General features: G+C 42.7%; 1 protein-coding gene, 1 long non-coding RNA gene and 2 other non-coding genes across 8 annotated transcripts in view; 1 reads left to right on the forward strand and 3 right to left on the reverse strand.

The window, feature by feature from the left end:
- The window catches only part of OFD1 (OFD1 centriole and centriolar satellite protein), a 46667-nt gene that overhangs the window by 19242 nt on the left and 5411 nt on the right, over positions 1-22014 (forward strand). For 2 of the 5 annotated variants that reach the window (XM_007670408.2, XM_029079775.1), the window contains 13 exons: positions 2136-2255; positions 2936-3009; positions 4922-5013; positions 6935-7124; positions 8467-8597; positions 8783-8894; positions 10586-11197; positions 11977-12124; positions 13093-13146; positions 15996-16093; positions 18326-18463; positions 18895-19049; positions 19920-20473. In XM_007670408.2, the coding sequence (XP_007668598.2) occupies positions 2136-2255; positions 2936-3009; positions 4922-5013; positions 6935-7124; positions 8467-8597; positions 8783-8894; positions 10586-11197; positions 11977-12124; positions 13093-13146; positions 15996-16093; positions 18326-18463; positions 18895-19049; positions 19920-20273 (2278 nt within the window). In that variant the 3' untranslated portion in view covers positions 20274-20473. Of the gene's footprint in view, positions 1-2135; positions 2256-2935; positions 3010-4921; positions 5014-6934; positions 7125-8466; positions 8598-8782; positions 8895-10585; positions 11198-11976; positions 12125-13092; positions 13147-15995; positions 16094-18325; positions 18464-18894; positions 19050-19919; positions 20474-20574; positions 20661-20946; positions 21104-22014 lie in introns of those variants that run through there. The other 3 variants (XR_486435.2, XM_007670410.3, XM_007670409.2) reach the window with 3 other exon arrangements.
- Positions 1233-7990, reverse strand: LOC114816969. The gene is made up of 3 exons (XR_003764786.1): positions 7953-7990; positions 1819-1995; positions 1233-1315 (listed from the first exon to the last, which is right to left on the reverse strand). It is a non-coding gene; the product is annotated as an uncharacterized LOC114816969 (long non-coding RNA).
- LOC114817119 lies at positions 10316-10453 on the reverse strand. Its single transcript, XR_003764970.1, has one exon. It is a non-coding gene; the product is annotated as a small nucleolar RNA SNORA7 (small nucleolar RNA).
- On the reverse strand, positions 13157-13294 carry LOC114817121. Its single transcript, XR_003764971.1, has one exon. It is a non-coding gene; the product is annotated as a small nucleolar RNA SNORA7 (small nucleolar RNA).

Genomic DNA, 22014 nt, shown 5'->3' on the forward strand with positions numbered 1-22014 from the left:
TTTAAAATCAATCTATTTATTAAGCAATTTACTGTGTGCAGAGAACACTAAACACTTGGATTTTGTTTTGAATTCTTTCAGGGTTTTGAGTCACAGGGATAATACAGAAGTATGGATATTTAAAAAAGTAATTTTATTCAGTAGCTTCCAACTTTTTCCCCTCAAAATATTCTTTTCTTTTTTTTAATTTTTACCAGAACTGATATTAAATAGCAAGATGAGTTTTTGAATTTATCTTTTCTGGCCCCTCCCTGGTACAAGTCTTATAAAAGACCAGCAGTTATGGTCAACAGCAGAGAGAAGGAGGGGAAAGGAGAAGCATGGGTACAGATTTCAGGGTTTTGAGTCACAGGGATAATACAGAAGTATGGATATTTAAAAAAGTAATTTTATTCAGTAGCTTCCAACTCTTTCCCCTCAAAATATTCTTTTCTTTTTTTTAATTTTTACCAGAACTGATATTAAATAGCAAGATGAGTTTTTGAATTTATCTTTTCTGGTCCCTCCCTGGTACAAGTCTTATAAAAGACCAGCAGTTATGGTCAACAGCAGAGAGAAGGAGGGGAAAGGAGAAGCATGGGGTACAGATAAGTTGCCCCCAGATATTTGAGAGTTGGCTGTATCATCAGCAACTTCACTGGGCTTTTTAATTTGCAGAAGAGCAATTTATCATTTATAATATCTGCAGATTTGCCACGAGAGGGCGCTTAATAAGAAAAAGCTTTAAATTTTATGTTGCCTGAAACTCTGAAAATAACTTCTGTTTTACACTACTTTTCACTGTGAAGTGGTTCAAGGCTGCAGGCCTAATTCTTCACGTGCAGGGATAACGTAGTTAATTTAATCCTTCTATTCTAATAATTAGCCTGCTTTGTAATTATTGGTATGAGTGTTTTTCAGGGTTTTTTTTGTTTCATGAGGCTGGAATAGATTTTAAATATAATTCTCATAATGTCAAATGGAATCTTCTTTCTTAATACCCTTCCAAGGGTTTTCTTTTCATTTTCCTTAGCTTCCCTCCTTTCTTTCCTCATTTTTCCTCAATGTTTTTCTACCCTTTAATTTTTTCCCCCCTCCCATTCAATCCTCCCTCTATCCCCGCTCCTCTCTCTCTCATTCTTCCCCCACCTTTTCTCTCTCTTCCCCTATATCAGCCCCTCTCTCCTCTCTAACTAGACTTCTGTAGTCCATGGGAGGCATAGTAAAGGTAAGAGAAAAGATCCTACCTGTTGCCGTACCTTCAGGGAGAGGAAGGGAGACAGTGACGGCTTTTCCCTGCCCCTATCTTCCAGAGTGGTGGGCTCCTGAGTAACTTCTGTAGCAAAAGCAATTTGTCTCTGTTGAACCTTGTCAGAACTGACATCAGAGGTAACAACATTTCCCTTCCACGTATATAAAAGTACAGATGTATATTTTAGGTGGCGCTCCAAGATTATCGGAGCTGAGGAAAAAAGAACAGGAGCAGGACACGTCCCACACATGGGACTAGGGAAATGGAGACAAATACACGTTTGTGGCCAGGAGGTGGACTCACAGTTGGTGCAAATGCATACAAAGGAGGCCAGGGAGATGGGTGCACACAGGAATAAAAGGCCATCCGAGGAAAATGATCAGGGCACGGCAGATATCACGTTCCTGGTTCGAGACTGGGACCAGATGGGGGTCCAGAGAACCCGTTCCCCACTGAACCTCAGGCTGGCCCAGAGTCCCGTCATGGCCCCAGCTTCTGGTTGGCCCTCTTCGAAGGGGAGGACCCTCAGCCCACAGAGACACCGACTGCCTCTGAGGCAGCAACTAGATTAAAAGAGCACAACTCACCTGCCAGTATTCCTCATGGCTTGACTCAGACATAAACGGGGCTAAGTTGGAGCTGCTTTCCCATCTTCTGCGTTCCTTCTGTCTTCCAGTTGGTGGGACCAAGTGATCTTCTACGTGTGCTAGGCTGGGCAGCATCATTAAACCAGTTTTCCCTTTCCTATTGCCAGGATGGACTGCCTGGTGGGCAAAAATGAATAATTATATAGTTATATTCTCAAGCTTAAATTCTCACTTTTTCGCTCGCCTTAACTTTTTCATATAAAATGAAAAAAAGCATTATTTTTCTTATGTATTTCTTGCATTTTTCATTATTTCAGGGCCCAAAGACTGCAAGAAGAGAAAAATAAAAGTGTGGATGATGCCCTTCGGCGACGGGAGCTGAGTGTAAAGAACATTGAGGACACGTATGAGCAAAAGCTCAAAAATGAACTCCTGAAGTAATTTCTGTTTTTCATAATTTCACATAAGGAAATCAGTTTGTCCACATCAAATGAAGTGGAGTTTGAGGAACTAGGTAGAGCCTTTGGTTTTTGACAGGACTCATAACTTCAGTCTTTTTGACCTCTTCCTATATTTGGTCAATGGATTGAAATGGCTTTCAGTACTTTGGGCATCAAAGAAAATAGACTGGGGCAATCATTTGAAGAGCGAAAGATTGCAGTGTGAGCAGTGACATCTAGCATTCATGCAGATGAAGTATTTTAAAAGTTTTTGAAATGGTGGCAATTTGGGATTTCCCCAGCGATACCTGATTGCAAGGCCAGTCACTGTGGTCCACAGCCTTTGGCAGTTACTGGGTAGTGGGAGGAGGGAAGTGGGTTAAACATGCATCATTCTCCTCCCCCTTCCTTGTCACCCCACATACACACATCGTATAATGAAGACCATCTTGTAGGCAGAGAACTACGGGCGAGTGCGTCTTTCCTGTTCTGGAATCTTTCAAGATCCAGGTAGCCAGCAATAAATCCAACACCCCAAATGCTCTTAATACCAGCCTTGGGGCATTTCACGGACCTCAGACAAATGCTGTCATGCTGTTATCTGAGATCTAATGCCCTCTTACGTAGAGAAATGATAAAAGTGGTTACATTTGTGGGGTGTGTGTTTTTTTTTTCAGATATCAACTTGAACTGAAAGAGGAGTATACGATCAGATCTAATAGGATTACTGAAGAAGAGAGAAAGAATAAAGGTGACCTTTTTATTCTGCTCCAAAGTACTTTGGTTATTTGAATAGATTTATTTAATCCTCTGGGCAGGGATCAGGTTAATTCTGATTTTGTGCAGTGGGAGTGGAACCTATGAAATATTCATAAGTTTTTGTACTCTCCCTCATATATTTTAATGTCTGTCTCTCTCTTTATAAGGTAAATTCTTTGTGGGCAAGGATCATACCAACCAACTCTATGGTAGAGAAGCAGCGTGGCTCAGTGGAAAGAGCCCGGGCTTGGGAGTCACAGGTCTTGGGTTCGAATCCCGGCTCTGCCGCTTGCCAGCTGTGTGACTTTGGGCAAGTCACTTAACTTCTCTGTGCCTCAGTTCCCTCATCTGTAAAATGGGGATTAAAACTGTGAGCCCCAAGTGGGACAACCTGATGACCTTGTATCCCTCCAGCGCTTAGAACAGTGCTTTGCACATAGTAAGCGCTTAACAAATACCAACATTATTAATGGTACTTTTCCAAGCACTTAGTAGAGTGCTGAACACAGTATAGTCACAGTAAATATCTCTGACTGATTCTCAGCTTCCTGCCGACTCTTTCATTCATTCAGTGGTATTTACTGAACGCTTAATGTGGGCAGAGCACTGTACTAAGCGCTTGACTCTTGATCCTCCATCTGGAGGGGAAAGAATGAGATTACCTACTGCTTCCAGCAGGAATCTGCTCTTTGTCCTATTCCTGATTTGTGATCCCAGTTGCTAACCTCCACCGATTAGACTGTAAACTCGTCAATGGGCAGGGATTGTGTCTCTATCTGTTGCCAAATTGTTCATTCCAAGCGCTTAGTACAGTGCTCTGCACATAGTAAGGGCTCAATAAATACTATTGAGTGAATGAATGAATAATCTGCAGTCATTGGCCCTGTAACAATCCCCTCCTTTCTTGTGGGTGATGGATATGAGTGTCTTCATGGGTGACTGGTGACATTTTTTGTTGAGAATGCTGACTGATTGGTCTCCTATGTGGACGTGTTAACCTGCCCTACACTCAGTCCCCCTCCCCGTCTTTCCTTTCCGTCTTTTCTTCCTCTTTCCTTCTTTCTTTCCTTTCTCTCCTCTCCTCTCTTGCTCCCCTACCCTGTTACCTAGCCATACAGTAGATAAATGAAATAGACAAAGCCATTTTCCATCTGATAGTTTATACAAGGGCTCAGAGGAACAACAGGTTTGATCCTTGGTATAAATAGCATATTGTCTAGTTTATATTCAGGCATTTAGTCTAAACGTAAAGGCCATGTTTGCTTTCAGGAAATTGCTGTTGATCAGAATTTGAAATTTCTGGGGAGGAACTGAGAAAATCCACAATGACTGCAGGGAATGATTCAGGTCTGAGTGTTTTCAGGAACTCCTCTCTTACCACTAGATCCTTGACTTTCTAGTCTCCTGAGAGAGCTGAAAGCTTAGGTTTTCTTGATCTTGTGACTAGAGAGCCAGGGATCCAATCAGAAGTACCAACTTTTCATTGAGTGTGGGGGCCCCAAAAAGGATTTTAGGGGAATAGGAGAACTGAGAAGGAGAAGTTTTCAAAGACCTAAATGACCAGAAAGCCACAATTTGGGTCTTGGGTTTAATCCCTATTTGGAAACTCAGTCTTATCGGAGATCTGGGATGAGTAAGGCTCAGTTTGAAAGCTGGCAGGCCAAAAATGTCACTAGGTTTCAGGGAGGTATAGATAAATTCATGGACAAAAAAAAATCCTTCTGGGATTCTAGAAAAAGGTACCATGATCCAGTTCTAAATCTAAGGTGACAACTTTCCCACTTTCTCTAAGCATCCCGTTGGCAGTGTCAAACAGAGAAAACCGATGCGATGCGGGAAATCACTGGCTTGACTCAGAAATGGCTTACTTCACTGAATGTGGTGTTTTTTTGTCTTCCTTCTAGAAAGAGCCATGCATTTGCATGAGGAGACTCTTGCTTTCAATTCCAAGAAGGAAGATCTCAGGCAAGCTATTGCTCATGCCAGTGAGCTCAAGGTAATTTTGAAGCTAAAAATGAAGTGAGAAAATTTTGAAGACCCGCAATTCTTTGTAGTTTTCCTAAGAGATGGAGGGAAAAGGGAACCATAAAAGAGAGTAGTTATATATCAGACCCCCAGAAGGGGTTGACCCAACTCAGCCATGTTCGGAATCCTACTCTCTAAACCAGCAGGGTCAACCTGGGAAGACAGCACTTTGGCTACGGCTTCCTCTTGGAGCCTGATCTGAGTCACGGCTACACCTTCCCTCACTTCCCTCTAGACTCCAAACTCCTTGAGGGCAGTGAACCTGTCTGCCAACTCTGTTGTATTATAATGTTAATCACATTAAGCCCTTACTGTGTTCTGAGTCGCTAGGGGAGCCACTTCACAGGTGGGAATTAGATAGAGTCTCTGTCCCTCAGGGAGCTCACGGTCTGAGTGCTACTCCCCCAAGTGCTTAGTCCAGTGCTGTGCACATATTACATAGTAAGTACCATTGAATGACTGACGGATCGAGTGTGCATTTGGATCGCTGCCCTTGTAAGCCTGTACCACCGATCCGGGTCTTCCGTAATGTCCCTGAACAGACGGTGATGAGAGGGCAGTGGATCCCCGGGTTGCTTCGGAGCATCAGTGAGTCAGATTGGATGAGGTGAAAGTAGGTCATAAAGGGTTGTGTAAGGGGGCAGTCCACTGGCCTGGACAGTAGTGTGGCAGTTGAAGCCAGAAGGAGGTACGCTCGCCAGGATGCACTGGCCTGCTGCCCTGTAGGTTTGCCAATAATAACTGCAGTATTTGTTGAGCACTTTTTTTTTATGGTATGCGTTAAGCGTGTAAAATGTGGCAGGCACTGTTCTAAGCGCTGGGGTAGATACGTGCTGGTCAGGTTGGACACAGTCCCTATCTCGCATAGGACTCACAGTCTTAATCCTCATTTTACAGATGAGGTATCTGAAGCACAGAGAAGTTGTGACTTGCCCAAGGTCACACAGCAGACAAGTAGCGCAGCCGGGATTAGAACCCAGGTCCTTCTGACCCCCAGGCCCGTGGTCCATCCACTGGGCCACGCTGCTTCTCTAAGCACTTACTATGGGCTAAACACTGTACTAAGCATGAAAGTAGATAAAATGAAATAAAATATCAGACACCGGTCTCTGTCCCACACAGGAAGGGAGAACGGGTATTTAATCCTTCTTTTACAGATGAGGCAACTGAGGAGCAGACACATTCAGGTCACACAACAGGGTAGGGTGGAGCTGGGATTAGAATCCAGGTCCTGACTCCTGGGCCTGAGTTCTTTCCACTAGGCCATGCCAGTACAGTTTAAAACTTCACTCAGCTAACGGATCAAATTTCCCAGTATTTGATTAAGTTGGGGTGTAGATAAAAGAGAAAGCAATGCCTCCTCACTCTTATCTCCCATGTCAGCCAGAAACCGCTGGTGTAAAATTATTGTGGAGTATTTGTCTTGTTCCCCTGAAGTGATCTTGAGATCTGACCAGTGCATTATAGCTCATTATACATGTGCCATGTTTGCCAGTTGGGGGGTTTTCTTCTGTGAAATTTCAACTTGAAGGCAGTGGGATCCTTCAGTTGAGGTCTTTCATTAGAAATCCTTTTCCTTCTGCTGCAACTCATTCTCTGAAATATATCAGCAGGTAATACTCTCATCCAGGTCTCGAAATTCAGACGGGACCCATTTAAGCCTAAAAGGGTGAAACTAGGGAACCGAGGCTGGTAAGGGTAATTTCTCCCTCCTCATTTGGTAAGAATGAGTTTTCCCTTCTTCACACTATCAGATTTGCCCCGGATCATTTTGATGCTTGTTGATATTGAGATGACCTTATTAATCAGGAGGAGCTACTGTCTAAGTTTATGATAAATACCCGGCCACAACTTTATGGTACCTATTATCTAACGTGCTTATTTGTCTTCAGCTGGAATTGGATTCTGTTAAGGCCCAAGTTTTGGTGTTGACAAAGCAGAATCACTTACTAACTGAAAAACTAAGGGAGACTACTGACTATCCACTTTTAAAAGAGGAGAAACTGGAGTTTCAGATGCAAAATAAATTACTTAAACAACAACTTGAAGAGATTCGAAATGAAAATCTGCATCTTCAAAACAGTTAGTATGAAACAATCTCGTACCGTTCTTTTGGATGCCCAGCACAGGGTTCCCATTTAATCTCTATCTTTTAAAAAGGATTTTGTAACAGTTAAAGTGCAAAGTACATATTTTCAGTGTAATTTTTCAATGCAGGGTTCTGCTGCTGCTTTCTGTTTGCCTTTGACCGTGGTTTTAAAATACATAATGTATAAATATTCATAGAGAGCTGCAAATTGAAATGAGTCGGGAAGTATTGCTCTGGGGACTCGTGAAGATAGGTGACTTCTCAGTACCTCAGTTACTTCATCTATAAAATGGGGATTTAATCCTTCCCTCTCTGACTTCAATTGTGAGCTCTGTGTGGGGCTGGGAATGTGCCCAACTTGATTATCTTGTATCTATCCCATTGCTTAGAACAGTGCTTGACGTACACAAAATGCATAAGAAATTCCATAGAAGAAAAGTTTCTTTGTGTCGGTGCACTGTCAATCTTTAATGGTCAGTGTGAAACCAGTAATAATAATAATAATAATAATGTTGGTATTTGTTAAGCACTTATTATGTGCAGAGCACTGTTCTAAGTGCTGGGGTAGATACAGAGTAATCAGTTTGTCCCACGTGAGGCTCACAGTTAATCCCCATTTTACAGATGAGGTAATTGAGGCACAGAGAAGTGAAGTGACTTGCCCACAGTCACACAGCTGACAAGTGGCAGAGCTGGGAGTCTCTGACTCCGAAGCCCAGGCTCTTTCCACTGAGCCACGCTGCTTCCCCCTATGTGAGGAGATGGTAAAGGAAATTTTCTACTTAAGTCCCTAATAATAATAATGATATTTAAGTACTTACTGTGTGCCACACTGTAATAAGTGCCGGGGCGGATTCAAGCGAAGTTGGACACAGTCCCTGTCGCACGTGGGGCTCATGTCTGGTCTTATGCTGTCGAGTCGTCTCCGACCTAGAGTGACACCAAGGACACATCTCTCCCAGAACGCCCCACCTCCACCTGCCATCGTTTTGGTAGTGTATCCATGGAGTTTTCTTGGTAAAAATACGGAAGTGGTTTACCATCGCCTCCTTCCGCACAGTAAAATTGAGTCTCCGCCCTCGACTCTCTCCCGTGCTGCTGCTGCCCAGCACAGGGGAGTCTTGACTTGTAGCAGGTTGCCTTCCGCTTGCTAGCCACTGGCCAAGCTAGGAATGGAGTGGGTAGGCTCTGCTTGACTCTGCCTCCCGTAGTCAAGACTGGTAGAGAACTGGAAACTCTCCAGGTGTGACCCGGAGAGGGTCATGTGGGGCTCACAGGTCTAAAATAAGAAAATTCCAATACCGTTAGTATTGATGAAAATTCTTTTTGTGGTAGGATTAACTCAGCCATCAGCTGAGCATGTGGCCTTACAAGCAGAATTAAAGAGAGCAGAAAATGCTAGAAAACTTGAACAGAAGGAATTTGAAACCCGAAAACAAGTTCTGGAAAAACAGCTACAAAATGAGGTGACTTAGCCTTTCTTTTCTTAATTAGTGACAGATCTTTGGAGGCGCGCAAACCTCTCGATCAAGTGATTTCACTTGTTTTAAAACGATAGAGAAGAATTACTCAGTGACTGGGGATGTGGTGTATGTGTGGCAGTACACACACAAACTTATACCTACATAATATTATGCTAACCTTTTTTCAGGTTGAGCATTGTGCACAGCTGAAGATCGAATTATTAGACTCTGAAACATCTTTACGGAGGATAAATATGCAGGTTGAAGACTTGAAAATGCAACTGAGGCAAACACAAACAGGTTTGAAGAAGTTTTAAAGATTTCTAAAGGTTATCATTGTGGTCTTAAGTGTATTTAATTGAAATATTGCCTAATCTTTACTGGGCCAAATTCTGGAAGGAGCCAAGTAAAACTTGTTTCCTAGACGAAATGCCCTACCGTATTTGGGGAATGCCCAATTATGTGTATTAATGTTTTCTTTTTAAACCCAGGAACGAGTATATTCTCTTGTAGAGGGGGCTCAAATTTGGTATTATGGGAGTTGGAAATCAATTTGATAATTTAAAGATTGTTTAATTATAAATCAGTGGATTTTTATTAAGCGCCTACTGTATGCAGAATGCTGTTCTAAGAACTTGGGACAATACAGTTCAATAGATCTGGAATACATGATCCCTATCCCCCAGGTGCTTACAATAGAAAAGCCTAGAATTTTACCACAAGATCCACCAGAAAATGTTGGTTTTTTTAGTATATATGTTAGCTGCTAATCCTCATGCTAGATCTAATCTCATCTGGAGAAGATTTTCAGTTCTGTGTTTTATTTCAATATATTTGTGTCTAGGTAAATTCGTGCCTTTGTTCTTTTATTAAACTGAATGAGCAATGCATACTTGACTAAAACTTCTGACAGCCTGCGAGTTCCTTTTGATTCTTTCAATTGCTGTCTTTTGATTCTGTTGTACTCTTCCAAATGCGTAGCACAGTGCCCTATCCACATGAGGAATTCAATAAATATCGATTGATTGATGGTTTCAGAGTTACTCTGCTCAAAAAGTAAGGAGTGAAGCTGGTGATGGTGACATGTTGAAAAGAAGGCACAAAATGTGTGCTGGCAAAGAAAATTGGGATAGTGCTTTTATCACGCTGCTCTCCCCTTTCTTCAAAGGAGCATTTAGTGATTGAGAAGTCAGGTGCCCTTGGGTGGGATGTATGTATTCCTTATGTTTTTGTGTTTGTTCAGAGCCATATCTGCAGCTATAATCAGTACTCAGATGTTACTTGATAATGATAAACAGCTCATAGGTGCAGGGCAGAGGACTTGGATGACTTACCTGTAGCTCAGGCTTAGGTTTCCTACATACTTTGTCAGTAGATGAACAATGGCTTTACCAAAGTGGTCAATATGTTGTCTAATATTCTGACTTAACCGAATGAGAAAAATACCGATTGAACTTTTTTCAAGTCACTTACCACTGGCTACAGATGTCCTATTCAGTCTTGTCTCACGCTGTCGAGTCGTCTCCGACCCCTAGCGACGCCACGGACCCATCTCTCCCAGAACGCCCCACCTCCATCTGCCGTCGTTCTGGGTAGTGGTTCCATAGAGTTCTCTCGGTAAAAATACGGAAGTGGTTTACCATCGCCTCCTTCCGCGCAGTAAAACTGACCTCTGCCCTCGACTCTCCTATGCCACTGTGGCCCAGCACGGGGGAGTCTTGACTTGTAGCAGGTTGCTTTCCACTCGCTAGCCACTGCCCAAGCTAGGAATGGAATGGGAATGTCTCCGCTTGACTCTGCCTCTCCTAGTCAAGACTGGTAGAGTACTGGAAACTCACCAGGTGAGACCCTGAGAGGGTCCCTATTCAGTACTATTCACGTTTTCAAATTGCGTAAATATGGATTCTCAGAAAAGGACACGTTTTTGCCCTTAACAGGTTTCGTGTCATTTTTTTTTTCTTGTATTCATTCTTTTTCTCTTTGTTCCACAGCTCTAGAGAATGAAGTATATCGCAACCCAAAGCCCTCTGTGGTCGATCGCTCGGTAACTGACTTTACACGTGACAAGATCGTACCTCATGATATTTATACAGATGGCGACGATCTCTTGAAGAATCGACTTCTGTCTGGTCCTGTTGTTCAGGAAGATGGTGTTCCCAGAACCAGGTATTTCTCCCGTACCAGGACTGAAAGCAGTTCCCCCGATTCTGACCTTGAGTTTGTGGCTAATACCAAGGCCCGGGTAAAGGAACTAGAGAAAGAGGCAGCGTTTTTGGAAGAAGCCTATAGAAATTACCAACAAAGAGTTACTCAGGCTTCAGTTGTCAGCATTCTACCAGCTAAGACTCAAGTCCCTTCACTTTTACCAGAGTCACTCAGGAGTGTGCCCTTGAACTTTCAAGAAAGAACTGTGTTCGTCGACAATAAATTTGTCTCAGAGCAGCTGGCTCACAGCGGCTTGAATGATATTGGAAGTGCCAAACATGCTTCACTGACAGGAAACCTAACTCCTCAACAAAGGAGAGTTTCTTCTCCCAGACGCCTTTCTTCCACTCCACTCCCAAAAGCAAGGAGAAGCCTCGCTAACCAGATGTTTTTAGAAGGTAAGCCCCTTTCTCACTATAATCTTCTGTGCCTGTAAGATACTAGGTAATAGGGAAGTCTACATAACCTCTCTTCTCTCTAGAAATGACGGCAAACCTGGCAGCACTTGATAGCCACAGCCTTTTGAAAGAGTAGGTCTTGGTTGGAGTCTGTTTTACTGTCCTCAACTTAAGCCATTTGGCTTAATTCGAGTGAGAGCAAAATGGAACACTGCACTGTAACACCGGTACAGAAATGATTTCAGTAGGGTTAAAACTGCAGTTCTGCTTCTGCTCTTTGTAGAAATGGATGTGTGGTTTGCAGTTAATATCCCTAGCTTGAAAAAATATCATTTTAGCTCAATTCCTCTTCTGCGATCTGTTAATCAGTTTTGTTGTTTGTTCCTAGAAGAAACAACTTAACAGCCCATGCTACGTTCCAAGTTGGTCAGGGGCCGGGACAGCTTTTTACAAGGTTACCCTGAGCATGAGGTCGCCTCTCTTGGAGTCAGAATTTTGGATAGGATGGCCCATAAATCATACTCAGTATTGGCTTTTCTAATGTACATGTGATACAAGTTTCTGGGTGTTTTATTCCCTTTTTACTCTTTCTAAAATATAAAAAAAACCTTCAGCCTAAGGTTCACTCTAGTAGGATCTGAAAAAATTTCAAAATGTTTCTCCCCTAGGGATGTGCAGTGTTTTAGTCCTATGTTCCTAAGTATCCTTCTGAGGCAATAGATGATCTCAAAGTGAAAGAGAGAGAGTGTTTGAGCTTACATTGTGTTATCCTCTTGCAGGTAACGGCGGATCCTATGTTGCCACTCCTCATCCCAGCCCTGGCCAACCCCCCTCTCCCATTCCAAGAGCAGCTCATCTTTCTTCTGCCACTTCAGCTCCCAGTCTCTCGCTGCCTTCTGGACCAGTCAGCCAGGAGCAGAAATTGGGGTAAAGTAATATCATTTTGTTTTCCCTTTTGGCTTCACTTAAATCTCATTTTACTTAAAAAATTTTGAGCCTTGAGTTAGGTTTTTCAGTGCATAGCGGTCGAGCAGTAATTGCTTTCAACCTTCTATAAATTGATTTGCATTATGAGTAGATCTTGGTAAAACTTGTAAATTAGTTCCCATCTTATTTTTTTGAACTTAAGCTTTTTGAGTCAGGAAAATATACTGAACATATTAATAGGCATTACCAAAAATGGCACCTTTCTCAAAGACAAAAGCCATTAGCAGGAATTTGAAGTTAGCTGAGGAAAAAAAAAACCTTTTCAAAGTAATTTTCTCCCACTGTCTCCATATTTCATTTATTATGAGCACATTTGTGGGAGTGATATTTTTTCCCCAAAGAGCTATAGTTAAGGACTAGGATTGATTTTTTTTTTTTTTTAAGATTCATCCAATTTCTTCTCTCCCCAAGTCAGTTTTTTAAAAACTTGTATTCGTAGAATTTTCACTACCAAAATGGACTTGGAGTTTAAATCAATTCTAATTATGTCACAGGCCACTAGGCTTGATTCTTTTTAATGAGTGTTCTTCATTGCTATTAATAACTTAGACACATTATTAAACACTGTGGTAAATACTACATAATAAGATCAGGCTCAGTCCTGTTCAATACCACTCCATTTGTAACTTTTTTTTTTCTTTCAAGTCCATCAGTCAATTGTATACATCCAGTACCTGTGTGCAGAGCACAGCTCTTGGGAGAGTACAATGTAGTAGACAGAATTCTTGCCTTGAAGATAATTGTTGTTGTCTTATGCTGTCTAGTTGTGTCCTACCCATAGCAACGCTATGGACACATCTCTTGTCCAACGCCCCACCTTCATCTGCAGTCCCTCTGGTAGCGTATCCATAGAGTTTTCTTGATAAAAAAAATACCCAGGTGGTTTACCATTGCCTCTTTCTGCGCAGTAAACCTGAGTCTCCACCCTCGACTGTCTCCCGTGCCGCTGCTGCCCAGCACAGGTGAGTTTTGACTTGTAGCAGATCGCCCGCCACTCTCTAGCCACAGACCAAGCTAGGAATGGAATGGGTTGGCCTCTGCTTGACTCTTCCTCCCGCAGTGGAGACTGGTAGAGTAATGGAAACTCTCCAGGTGCGACCCTGAGAAGTGAACAGTTATTACAATAAGAAAATAAAACAGTTGGAAGGCAGTATCCTGTGAGTCCTCACTGGTCCACGCCAGAGTCTTAGCTGCAACTGCTGCCTCCATGGCAGTAGCATAAGCTGGTGGGGGCACAGGGTGCCCTCCGAGGGCCAGCCCCAGAGCATCCTCTTGTCCAAGGTAGCTCTGAAAGGCTTTCTTAAATCTGCATCCACCTCTCAGTGTAATTACGGCTGTCATTATTTCCACCGATTTGAAAACAAGAGTCTTCTTTCTGCTATTAAACTCCAAAGTCATTCATTTTTATTTTGACCTTTATCCACATAAGCACAGTTTATGTAGGAAGCCGCAGATATCTCTGATTCGACCTAGGGATCCAAATCCCATTGATATCCATGCAAATTCAATACACAGAGGTTACAGGAGTTGGTCTTTAATCAACCAGTCATATTTATTGAGCACTTACTATGTGCAGAGCACAGTACTAAGCGCTTGGGAGAGTACAGTACAACAATTAGCAGACACATTCCCTGCCCATAACAAGCTTACAGTCTAGAGGGAGAGAAAGACATTAATATGAAAAAATAAATTAACTTCGTGCTTTGCTTATTCCATAATTGTACATCATTTATTTCAAAATTTTACTAACCTCTGTGCTACTAGCTTTTACTGGAGTTATGCTTAGTTGTTCACATAGTTAATTAGGATCACAGAACATAAATTTAGTCTGTCCAGATTCCTTTCTTAGCAAGCTGAATACCTAGTGATTTTAATCTTTTTGCAACAATTACTATTTTATGGACCCATACTTAATGAAAATTCTCATTTGAACATTGCTTTTGAGAATCATTTGAATGTCCAAAAAATGTCTCCCCGTGGAGGAAGCTGTCATCACTTGTTTACCCTACAGTTCCCCTTGGAATGTGAGATTGAAAACATTAATCTTATTAGTACTGGTATTTGCTACTGCAAAGCTTAGGACCAAGCACTTGGGGCGATTACATCAATTCAATGAAGACACAGTCTCAGGCCTCGAGTCTAAGCGGAGGAGGCTAGAAACATGGAACGATAATAGTATGATCGCAACAAGAAAAAAAATCGGCTAAAATTCAAAAAACTAAAAATATCAACCGTTCCAAATGTGCCGATGTTCAGCACGAGGTTGTTAAGGAACACCTAACCACAGGGGGAGAAGTCTGTCATGGGCAGCTGCCTGCCACAATCTCTGTTGGCAGAGATTCTGCCCGTTGGCTTCTTCTGCCTGCTGTTCTGTGTGGCAACAGATCTTTCTAGTTTGGGGCAAGGAATCAAATCCCTCCAGAGAACTCTGGGTCCCAGGCTTCGGGGGCCTTGCCCCTTCCAGAGAGCTGGGGGGAAGAGGGAAGCAAAAAGGTGCAAAGAGGGACTGGGCCCAGTGTACTTCGAAGGGTGGTGAAGCAGCTGCAGCAGTCCACTCAAGTCCCACTCTGGAGAGTGGAGATTGCGGGTAGCGGGGAGGGAGGGGTTAATGGCAGAGCTCCCTCTTAAACACCGCCCCCCCCCCCCCCCCCAGATCTTCAGAAAGCTAAGCAGGTAGTAAATACCACCAGGTAATATTTGGAAATAGATCACAGTTTCATTTTAGTTGAGGCTTTAAATGGTAAAATGTTATAATTGATGCTCTTTCGTAGATGTAAAAATCACATTTTCTTCTTCATTAAGTCATTTGTAAATTATTTAACCTGACTTATAAAAATGACTTAATGATCAAAACTTCATGGTAGCTGAATGGATTTTGGGGGGGCCGGGTATTTTATTTCTTAACTTTATGCCATTAATGCCTGACTTAGGGTGGTAACAGACATTTTTGTCATTAGAGGCGAAAGAGTAGATTGTACAGATTTGTGCTAAAATTTTCTTACAGTGCTCCTTAATTCCATGGTATATCTTCAATGGGCCTAGTATCAGACTTTTTCATCTGATAATCCAAAAGAAGTCCTTTCTGGGGAAGAAAAAAAATCTGCCACAAAGCAGGTCGACTACAGTGTTACATTACCAGACCGACCGCAGAACCAATAAAAAGAATTACCAGACCTCCCTCCTGCCTTGTAGCCATTGCACTTCTTGCCTCATTTTCAAGACAAAGGGGGCTTGGCGACACGTCTCCCCGATGGTCTTGACAGCGGTCGGTTGAACTGGTGACGTCAAGGCTGGTGGTCCATTGTGTGTGCTTTCTCTTGGAGGCTTCTTGCCTGGCCAGGAAGTCCACACTACTGCTTGCTGTCCAGGGGAACTGGTAGCGTGGCTCTTCCTTCTAGAGCCAGTCTGGACGTCGGAGGCTTCCTGAGGCAACAGTGGGTTGGGGACAGGTGGGAAAGGGCCAAGAGGCTGTCCATCGGAGCAACGTATTGATGCGAGAATTCTTGGGGCAGGCTCAGAGAAGGGAAAGTTGTGGGGACCCAACCGACATTAATTTGACATTGGATTTCAGTTCTGAATGGCAGTGAAGCATCCACACACATTTTTATTGGAAATTCCCATTGGCTAGCGGAGACTTGAAAATTTAATGGGCTTGTAAAGCATTATCACCAGCTCAGAGGATCCTGCATCATATCGTGCCTTTTTAGGTATTAAACGATACAGCGCTTTGCATATTGTGAATCCTGTATAAATATCACTAATACTACTCTGATTCAACTTTTTATCATGGACCCGTATTCCTTCTTTCCAGTCTCTCTCGAAAGCCAGTCGAGCAAGACACAACTGAATTTTCCAAACCAGAGATGCTAGGATTTGAAGACCTTAAGGACCCTGAATCTTCTCTTGAATGTAAGTGTTTAACGTAACTTTTCTAAGAGTAATTGGTAATTATTTTAATAATAGAAAATTTAGATCACCTGATGTTTGTTTAGCCAGATCTCCTACAGTAAAGCATGGAACAAATACCTTCTAAGACATCTCTATCTGGGGACAAAATTAAGGCTTTATTGTGTGTAAGGCACATAATCACCTATTCCCTACACTGCTTACCCACTCTCTGCTCCTGCTCTACTCCAGCTCACATGCTTTGTTTCGGACAAGCTCACCGTGCCCTGTTCTTGCCTCTCCTGCCACTAACTCTTGCTCCCCCTCCCCGTCTGGCTGGAGCTCACTTGCTCCATGTTCAGGAATCACACCTCCTCCAGGAGGCCTTCCTTAATTCATCTCTCATCTCCCCCGATCTTATTCACTGCATCTGCCACTTCAGAACTTTTTGCCACCTAAGAACCTGGGCAATCATGTATTAATTTCTCTTGAGGGCAGGGATCCTATCTACTAACTCTGTTGCCCTCTCCCAAGTGCTTAGTACAGTGCTCTGTACACAGCATGCCCAATAAATACTCTAGATTGAGGAACATTCTCTTATCTTTTTCTTCTGAAGCTGTCTGATCAGATGGTAAAATATGTTCCAACCCTTACCGTTTAGTCTGGTTTCTCACCTTCTAAAAAGATTTCTGCATTTTAGCACTAGATCAGAAAACCGGTGGTAAAATAGACAGTAGCTAAAGCAAAGAAGGAAGATTATCAGTGTTCAATAAAATGTACGTGCTTCTACATGCCATTTCCAAGTTCTGGGCTGGGCATACCGTAACTTTTCATTCATGTCTGTCTCCCCCTCTAGACTGTAAGCTCGTTTTAGTCCGGGAACGCATCTGCTACTTCTGTTGTATTGTGGTTTCTCAAGTGCTTAGTACAGTGCTCTGCCCATAGTAAATGCTCAATAAGTAAGCTTGAATTTAAGTTTAATTAAGCAGTTAATGTTATGAAGAAAAAAACCTGATTTAGGAGATCCACTGTTTTACCTCTGCAGCTTTCAAGTGTGATCAGATTCATTTCCTTAATCTACAGAAATGACTAATTAAACCTCCATTTTCCTTCTTGGCCGGTGCCATAGCCCTTAAAAGACTTACTTCCCTTCTGCAGCTTATAAATTGCATTTTCCAATCCAGGCAAGAAAAAGGGAGGGCAAAAAGAGCATATCACAATCTGTCAACGGTAGAGAAATATCAGGAAAGCATATAGATGGCAAGAGAGAAAAAGAATCTCTCGTTAAGTGTTTTCAGAAGTAAACCAGCGCACTTATCACCTTAACAGTTGAAACATTTCGGTCAGTTTAGACCAGGCCTCTTGACCCCGAGTCACATCCTCCTGAGCATAGTAGCTCTGATTGGTGGAGGTGGTACCATCCGAGAAGGGGGTGAGATCCTAGGGATGAAATGTGACAACCGGATTGACTCTTCGGGCTGCTGCCTTCCCTTACCTCTATTAATGACTCTCAATGGCCTACCTGCCACCCTGATTTTTGGGGTGCTGTCATCTGCATATGGGACTGTGGCCTGTACATCTTTCCTCCACTTCTTCCTTGTGCCGATTGGTCTGATGAGTGACAAAATTGCATTGATTAGTTTGTCAGTGTTTAAACAGCGTCACTTTAGGCCAACTTTTTCCTACTGTCTGCTGTACAACTTCCAGTGTTGGTCTTCCTAGTAGTGATAGTATTTACTAAGTGCAGAGTACTGTATGAAGCGCTGGGAAAGAATATACAGGTGGGAATTAGACACGGTTATTTTGCTTCTAGTAAAGAAAACACATACAGAAAGTATGAAAAAGTAATTGACATGTTGAAACTTTTCTTACTCCCTGTAGAGGAGCATATTTAAATATTGCATTGTGTTAAATTCGTGGTTTCTTCCATCAGCGCGTTGATGGAGAATCCGTGTAAATTTGCGTTTTAAGTGTGTCTTATGGTGGACATGTCGGATGTTTGTGAAGAGAATTCATTTCTCAATGATGAGAAGATCTTGAGAAATAAATATGTGGGCAAAAAAATTGCATTCAAAGGCAGCCAACCTTGTAATTATGAGTGAAGTGGAGTGTTGTCTTTATGAATGTGCATTTTAGGGGTGGGGGGGCAGAGAGAGGCTGCTTAATGAATATGCTGGCTTCAGTTTAATGAAGACTGGCTATTCCCACACTGTTATAATTAGGGAATAGTGAAGCAATTGTTCACACTTCTTCTAGTTGAAGGGAATATTCCAAAGCAACTAGAAATGGATGTGTTAGATCCAGATGGAGATACCGCCAGTGGGAACCATGTCACAGCAGCAACCCCAGTGCAGCAAGGCATAATGGAACGCTTCCTTCACCAACAAGACCCAGGTATTGGGGGGGAAAAATAAGTTTTATGTTGATTCTGGATGGAAAATGATCTAGAATCTTTTGAGACAGCCATTACTTTATTCTGCACGATTTTATTTTCAGAGACCTACTTTAAGGCTTGAGTAATGTCAGTTTTCACACCGTTACTGACTGTACCACTGGGGTAATTTTTGTTTTTTGATTTAAATTCTGCCCATATTAGTTGGGGACCAATTATCCGAGACCTTTGTTGCTTCTTTTTCCTCCTTTCTGCTCCCTATTCTCTAATGTTCTTTCTACAGAGGAGCAGGAAAGGATCATAGAAATGAAACTCAAATGTAGCTATTGGCTACCTGGCAGCAGTTCTGGGGAGAGTTTTTTGAGATGTTGTTCATCATTAGTTCACTTCCCAGGAACTGACTACTGATTATTTTTTTCTCCTTTTTATTAAGAAGTGATCCATCAGAACCAGTTGGAAGAACAGAATGAAGAGAAGGAAAAGAAGTGGGAAATGGAACGGAGAGAAAGAGAAGAAAGAAGGCAGCGAGAAAGGCAGGAAGCTTTTGAGAGGGAACAAAGAGAACTAGAAAAGCTGGAGCAAGAAATGGTATTTGATGCCTTATTCTAGTAGAATGAACTCCCTCTTAGAGGGTAATTTCAGTAGCGAGACAGGTCGGGGTCACTTGCCCCTTCCGCCCTGGTGCTAGCCATAATGTTCCGTCCCTCCCTGGCAGCTGAGGGTCTGTTTCCAGGAAGGAGCTGAGGTGCCAGTGACACGGCCCCGGCCTTTTGCCGCTTCACCTTTCTGCCTCCTGCCACGCTGGTCTGAACAGCAGGCAAACGATGTGAAGTCAGCCAGTGCGGTAGACCCTTAGAGAAGAATCTGTAAGAACACATAGCTGAGGCCAAACCTCGTACAGAGCCCAGAGAAAAATCACTACCCGATCTCTCTGGGTTTGTGGCAAATAAACTCTTACCCTGTGATGGCTCGGGTCACGTGATGGGCTCCTCCATCGTTGTGGATGGGGGATTCCAGCCTTTGTCCGTACTAGTGCTGTCCCTGTCAATCACAGAAATCAGATGGGAGGGCCACCCCAGTCCATTTCCACTCACAGTTTAAATGAACACTGCCTGCGTTTTCTCTCCGTTGATCTTTCGTATATTTAGTACTGGAGTTGGTTGCAGCCTTGATTGGCATTACCACCCCCACTGTGGGATTAAAAAAAATTCATAGCCCAAGTCCAGAGATAGGCAGGAGGCAACAAGAAATCACTCATTTTACCCAAGTTGTTTTACCTTGTCTGAATCTCTCCTTGATCCCAAAGCTTACAACTGAGTTATTTCTCAAGTCATCTCTTGAAAATCCGTCATAACACGGGCTACTCTTCTGCCTGATTTCCAGCTTTTATGGTTTCAGACAGTTCTGAATGGCGGGGGGTAGTGCTTGATCCTATGTTTCGGCTTGTCTGTTTTACAGAAGTTAAATGAAGAAGCATTACAGGTCGAAGAGCAAAAGGAAAGAGAGGGGGAAGAGTTAGTCGACATCACTGAAACTGAAGGGAGACCAGCAGAAGTAAATCCTTTAGAAAAATACATGAAAATAATCCAGCAGAGCAGAGAAAGAGGTTTAGCAGAGAAGGTGAGGACGATTTTTAGGGGAGTAACTGAATATGCTGGCAGAACACGCGGTGCAGAGTTGCACTCGGGCCTGTTAGAAAATAATGGGGAGGAGGAAGTAAGGGTATCTCGTGATCAAGGTGCGACTGGTCAGACTTTTTTATATTTAAGATGGCCTTACTTATTCCTCAGTTATTTACCGGTAGCTTCCTAAGGCGTCATTTTCCAGCATAAGTTTTAGTGACAACCTGTTCAGTCGCTGGCTTATTCAGTGAGCTCACCAAGGAAATAATTAATTATGAGCAGATTTCTTACTGGAAGCATTCTACAGTCACAAGGGCTTCATTTAAGTGCTTGCGATTGATTGAAATCAGAAAATACTGCACAACCTCACTCTGCATTGGCACATTCCAAAGGGGTAAACCTTTCAAATATTTAAATTTGTTATGGTAAGAGTCAATCTGCCATTTAGTAATATTTGAAAAATCTCAACTGCAAAATTTTTCTTGGTGCAGGTCTCGCACACACCCCAGAACTCAAAAAAGGAAGTGGAAGAAACATCCATCATGGAGACTTTGTTGTCTAATGAAAATGATGCAAGGTAAGGCCTCAAGACAAGCACTGCATTTTATTTAACCAATACCAGTATTAAATGAAAAGCTTTCCCTTTGGATGTCCAATAGAGCATCTGTTTCAGGTACCTGATGTTTAAAAATGTTCATAAAGTGTGGGGTTTTGGGGGGGATTAGGGGTTCCTTTTCCTATTGCCTGGAGGTCGTTGAAAAGAAAAACACCCCCTAAAATGTAAACTTAATTCCCTGGCCTAATTAGTTGCTTTTTCTGAAATAACCCCTGCCTGGGTTTAATCCCCATCTCTCTCCATCTAGCATTGCCGGCTTTTCTCACGAAGAACCCGATGATTTCTGGTGATGGGACTTGCTCCTGCCCAGGCTCCTGCTGCCTTGAAAACCACTTCATATCGATTGACCCGAGTAAGTCAGACTATTTAATAAAGATGTTTTCGTGCAGTTTCTGCGTCACTTATGTATTGGTTTGCAACTTCAATATTAGGAGACCTCCCTTCTGTAAATATAGCAGTGCTAGCACAAAATCTTTAGGGACCTCAGCCTCCCAAACTGTAATTTCGAAGCTATTATTCAGTCTTTTCAGGGGTACTGTTTGCTTTCATTTGAAAATCAGTGAACTTCCATCCCCGTTGTACATTTACCCCATCTAGCAAAAAAGTAAGCAGTCCTAAACAGTGTCCTTCTTAACACAGACTTCTCCGCTGGGCTGCCTGCTCTGCTCCCTAACCATCTGCTGTGCTCAACACTGCCATATACCATCTGCCTGGCTTGACATTAATTGCAAGTCCAAAGACTGGCTCAGACCTGTCACTGGCCCCAATTCATACTGCGATACAAGCAAAAGTGTGAGACTTTTTTTTTTCTTTAAACAATATCACCGAAAGTTGGATGCTTCATACCATAATTTGGCCAGGCCTCCCTCCCCCAGCAATGTAATAGTGAAACATTTCATTATTATAAGCCATGAGAGCAGGTGAGACTATCTAGCTCTGACCAGCCGCCTTCCCGGCCCTTTCAAATGCCGATTCGGATTAACCTCAGTGGGTTTTTTGAGGGCGGTGGGAGGGATTTTTTGAAGAGACTTCCAATTCATTGCACCCCTTTCCAGATAGGAATAGGTAATAATTAATAATAAAAAGTATAGTACTTGTTAAGCGCTGTGTGCCAAGCAGTGTTCTAAGCACCAGAGGAGATACATACAAGTTCATCAGGTTGGACACAGTCCTGGTCCCACATGGGACTCACGCTCTTAATCCCCATTTTACGGATGAGGTAACTGAGGCTCAGAGAAATTAAGTGACTTGCCCAAGGTCACACAGCAGACGTAGCAGAGCCAGCATTAGAACTCGGGTCCTTCTAAATCCCAGG

This window comes from Ornithorhynchus anatinus, chromosome 15, assembly GCF_004115215.2.
Source record: "Ornithorhynchus anatinus isolate Pmale09 chromosome 15, mOrnAna1.pri.v4, whole genome shotgun sequence".
Lineage (NCBI taxonomy): Eukaryota > Metazoa > Chordata > Mammalia > Monotremata > Ornithorhynchidae > Ornithorhynchus > Ornithorhynchus anatinus.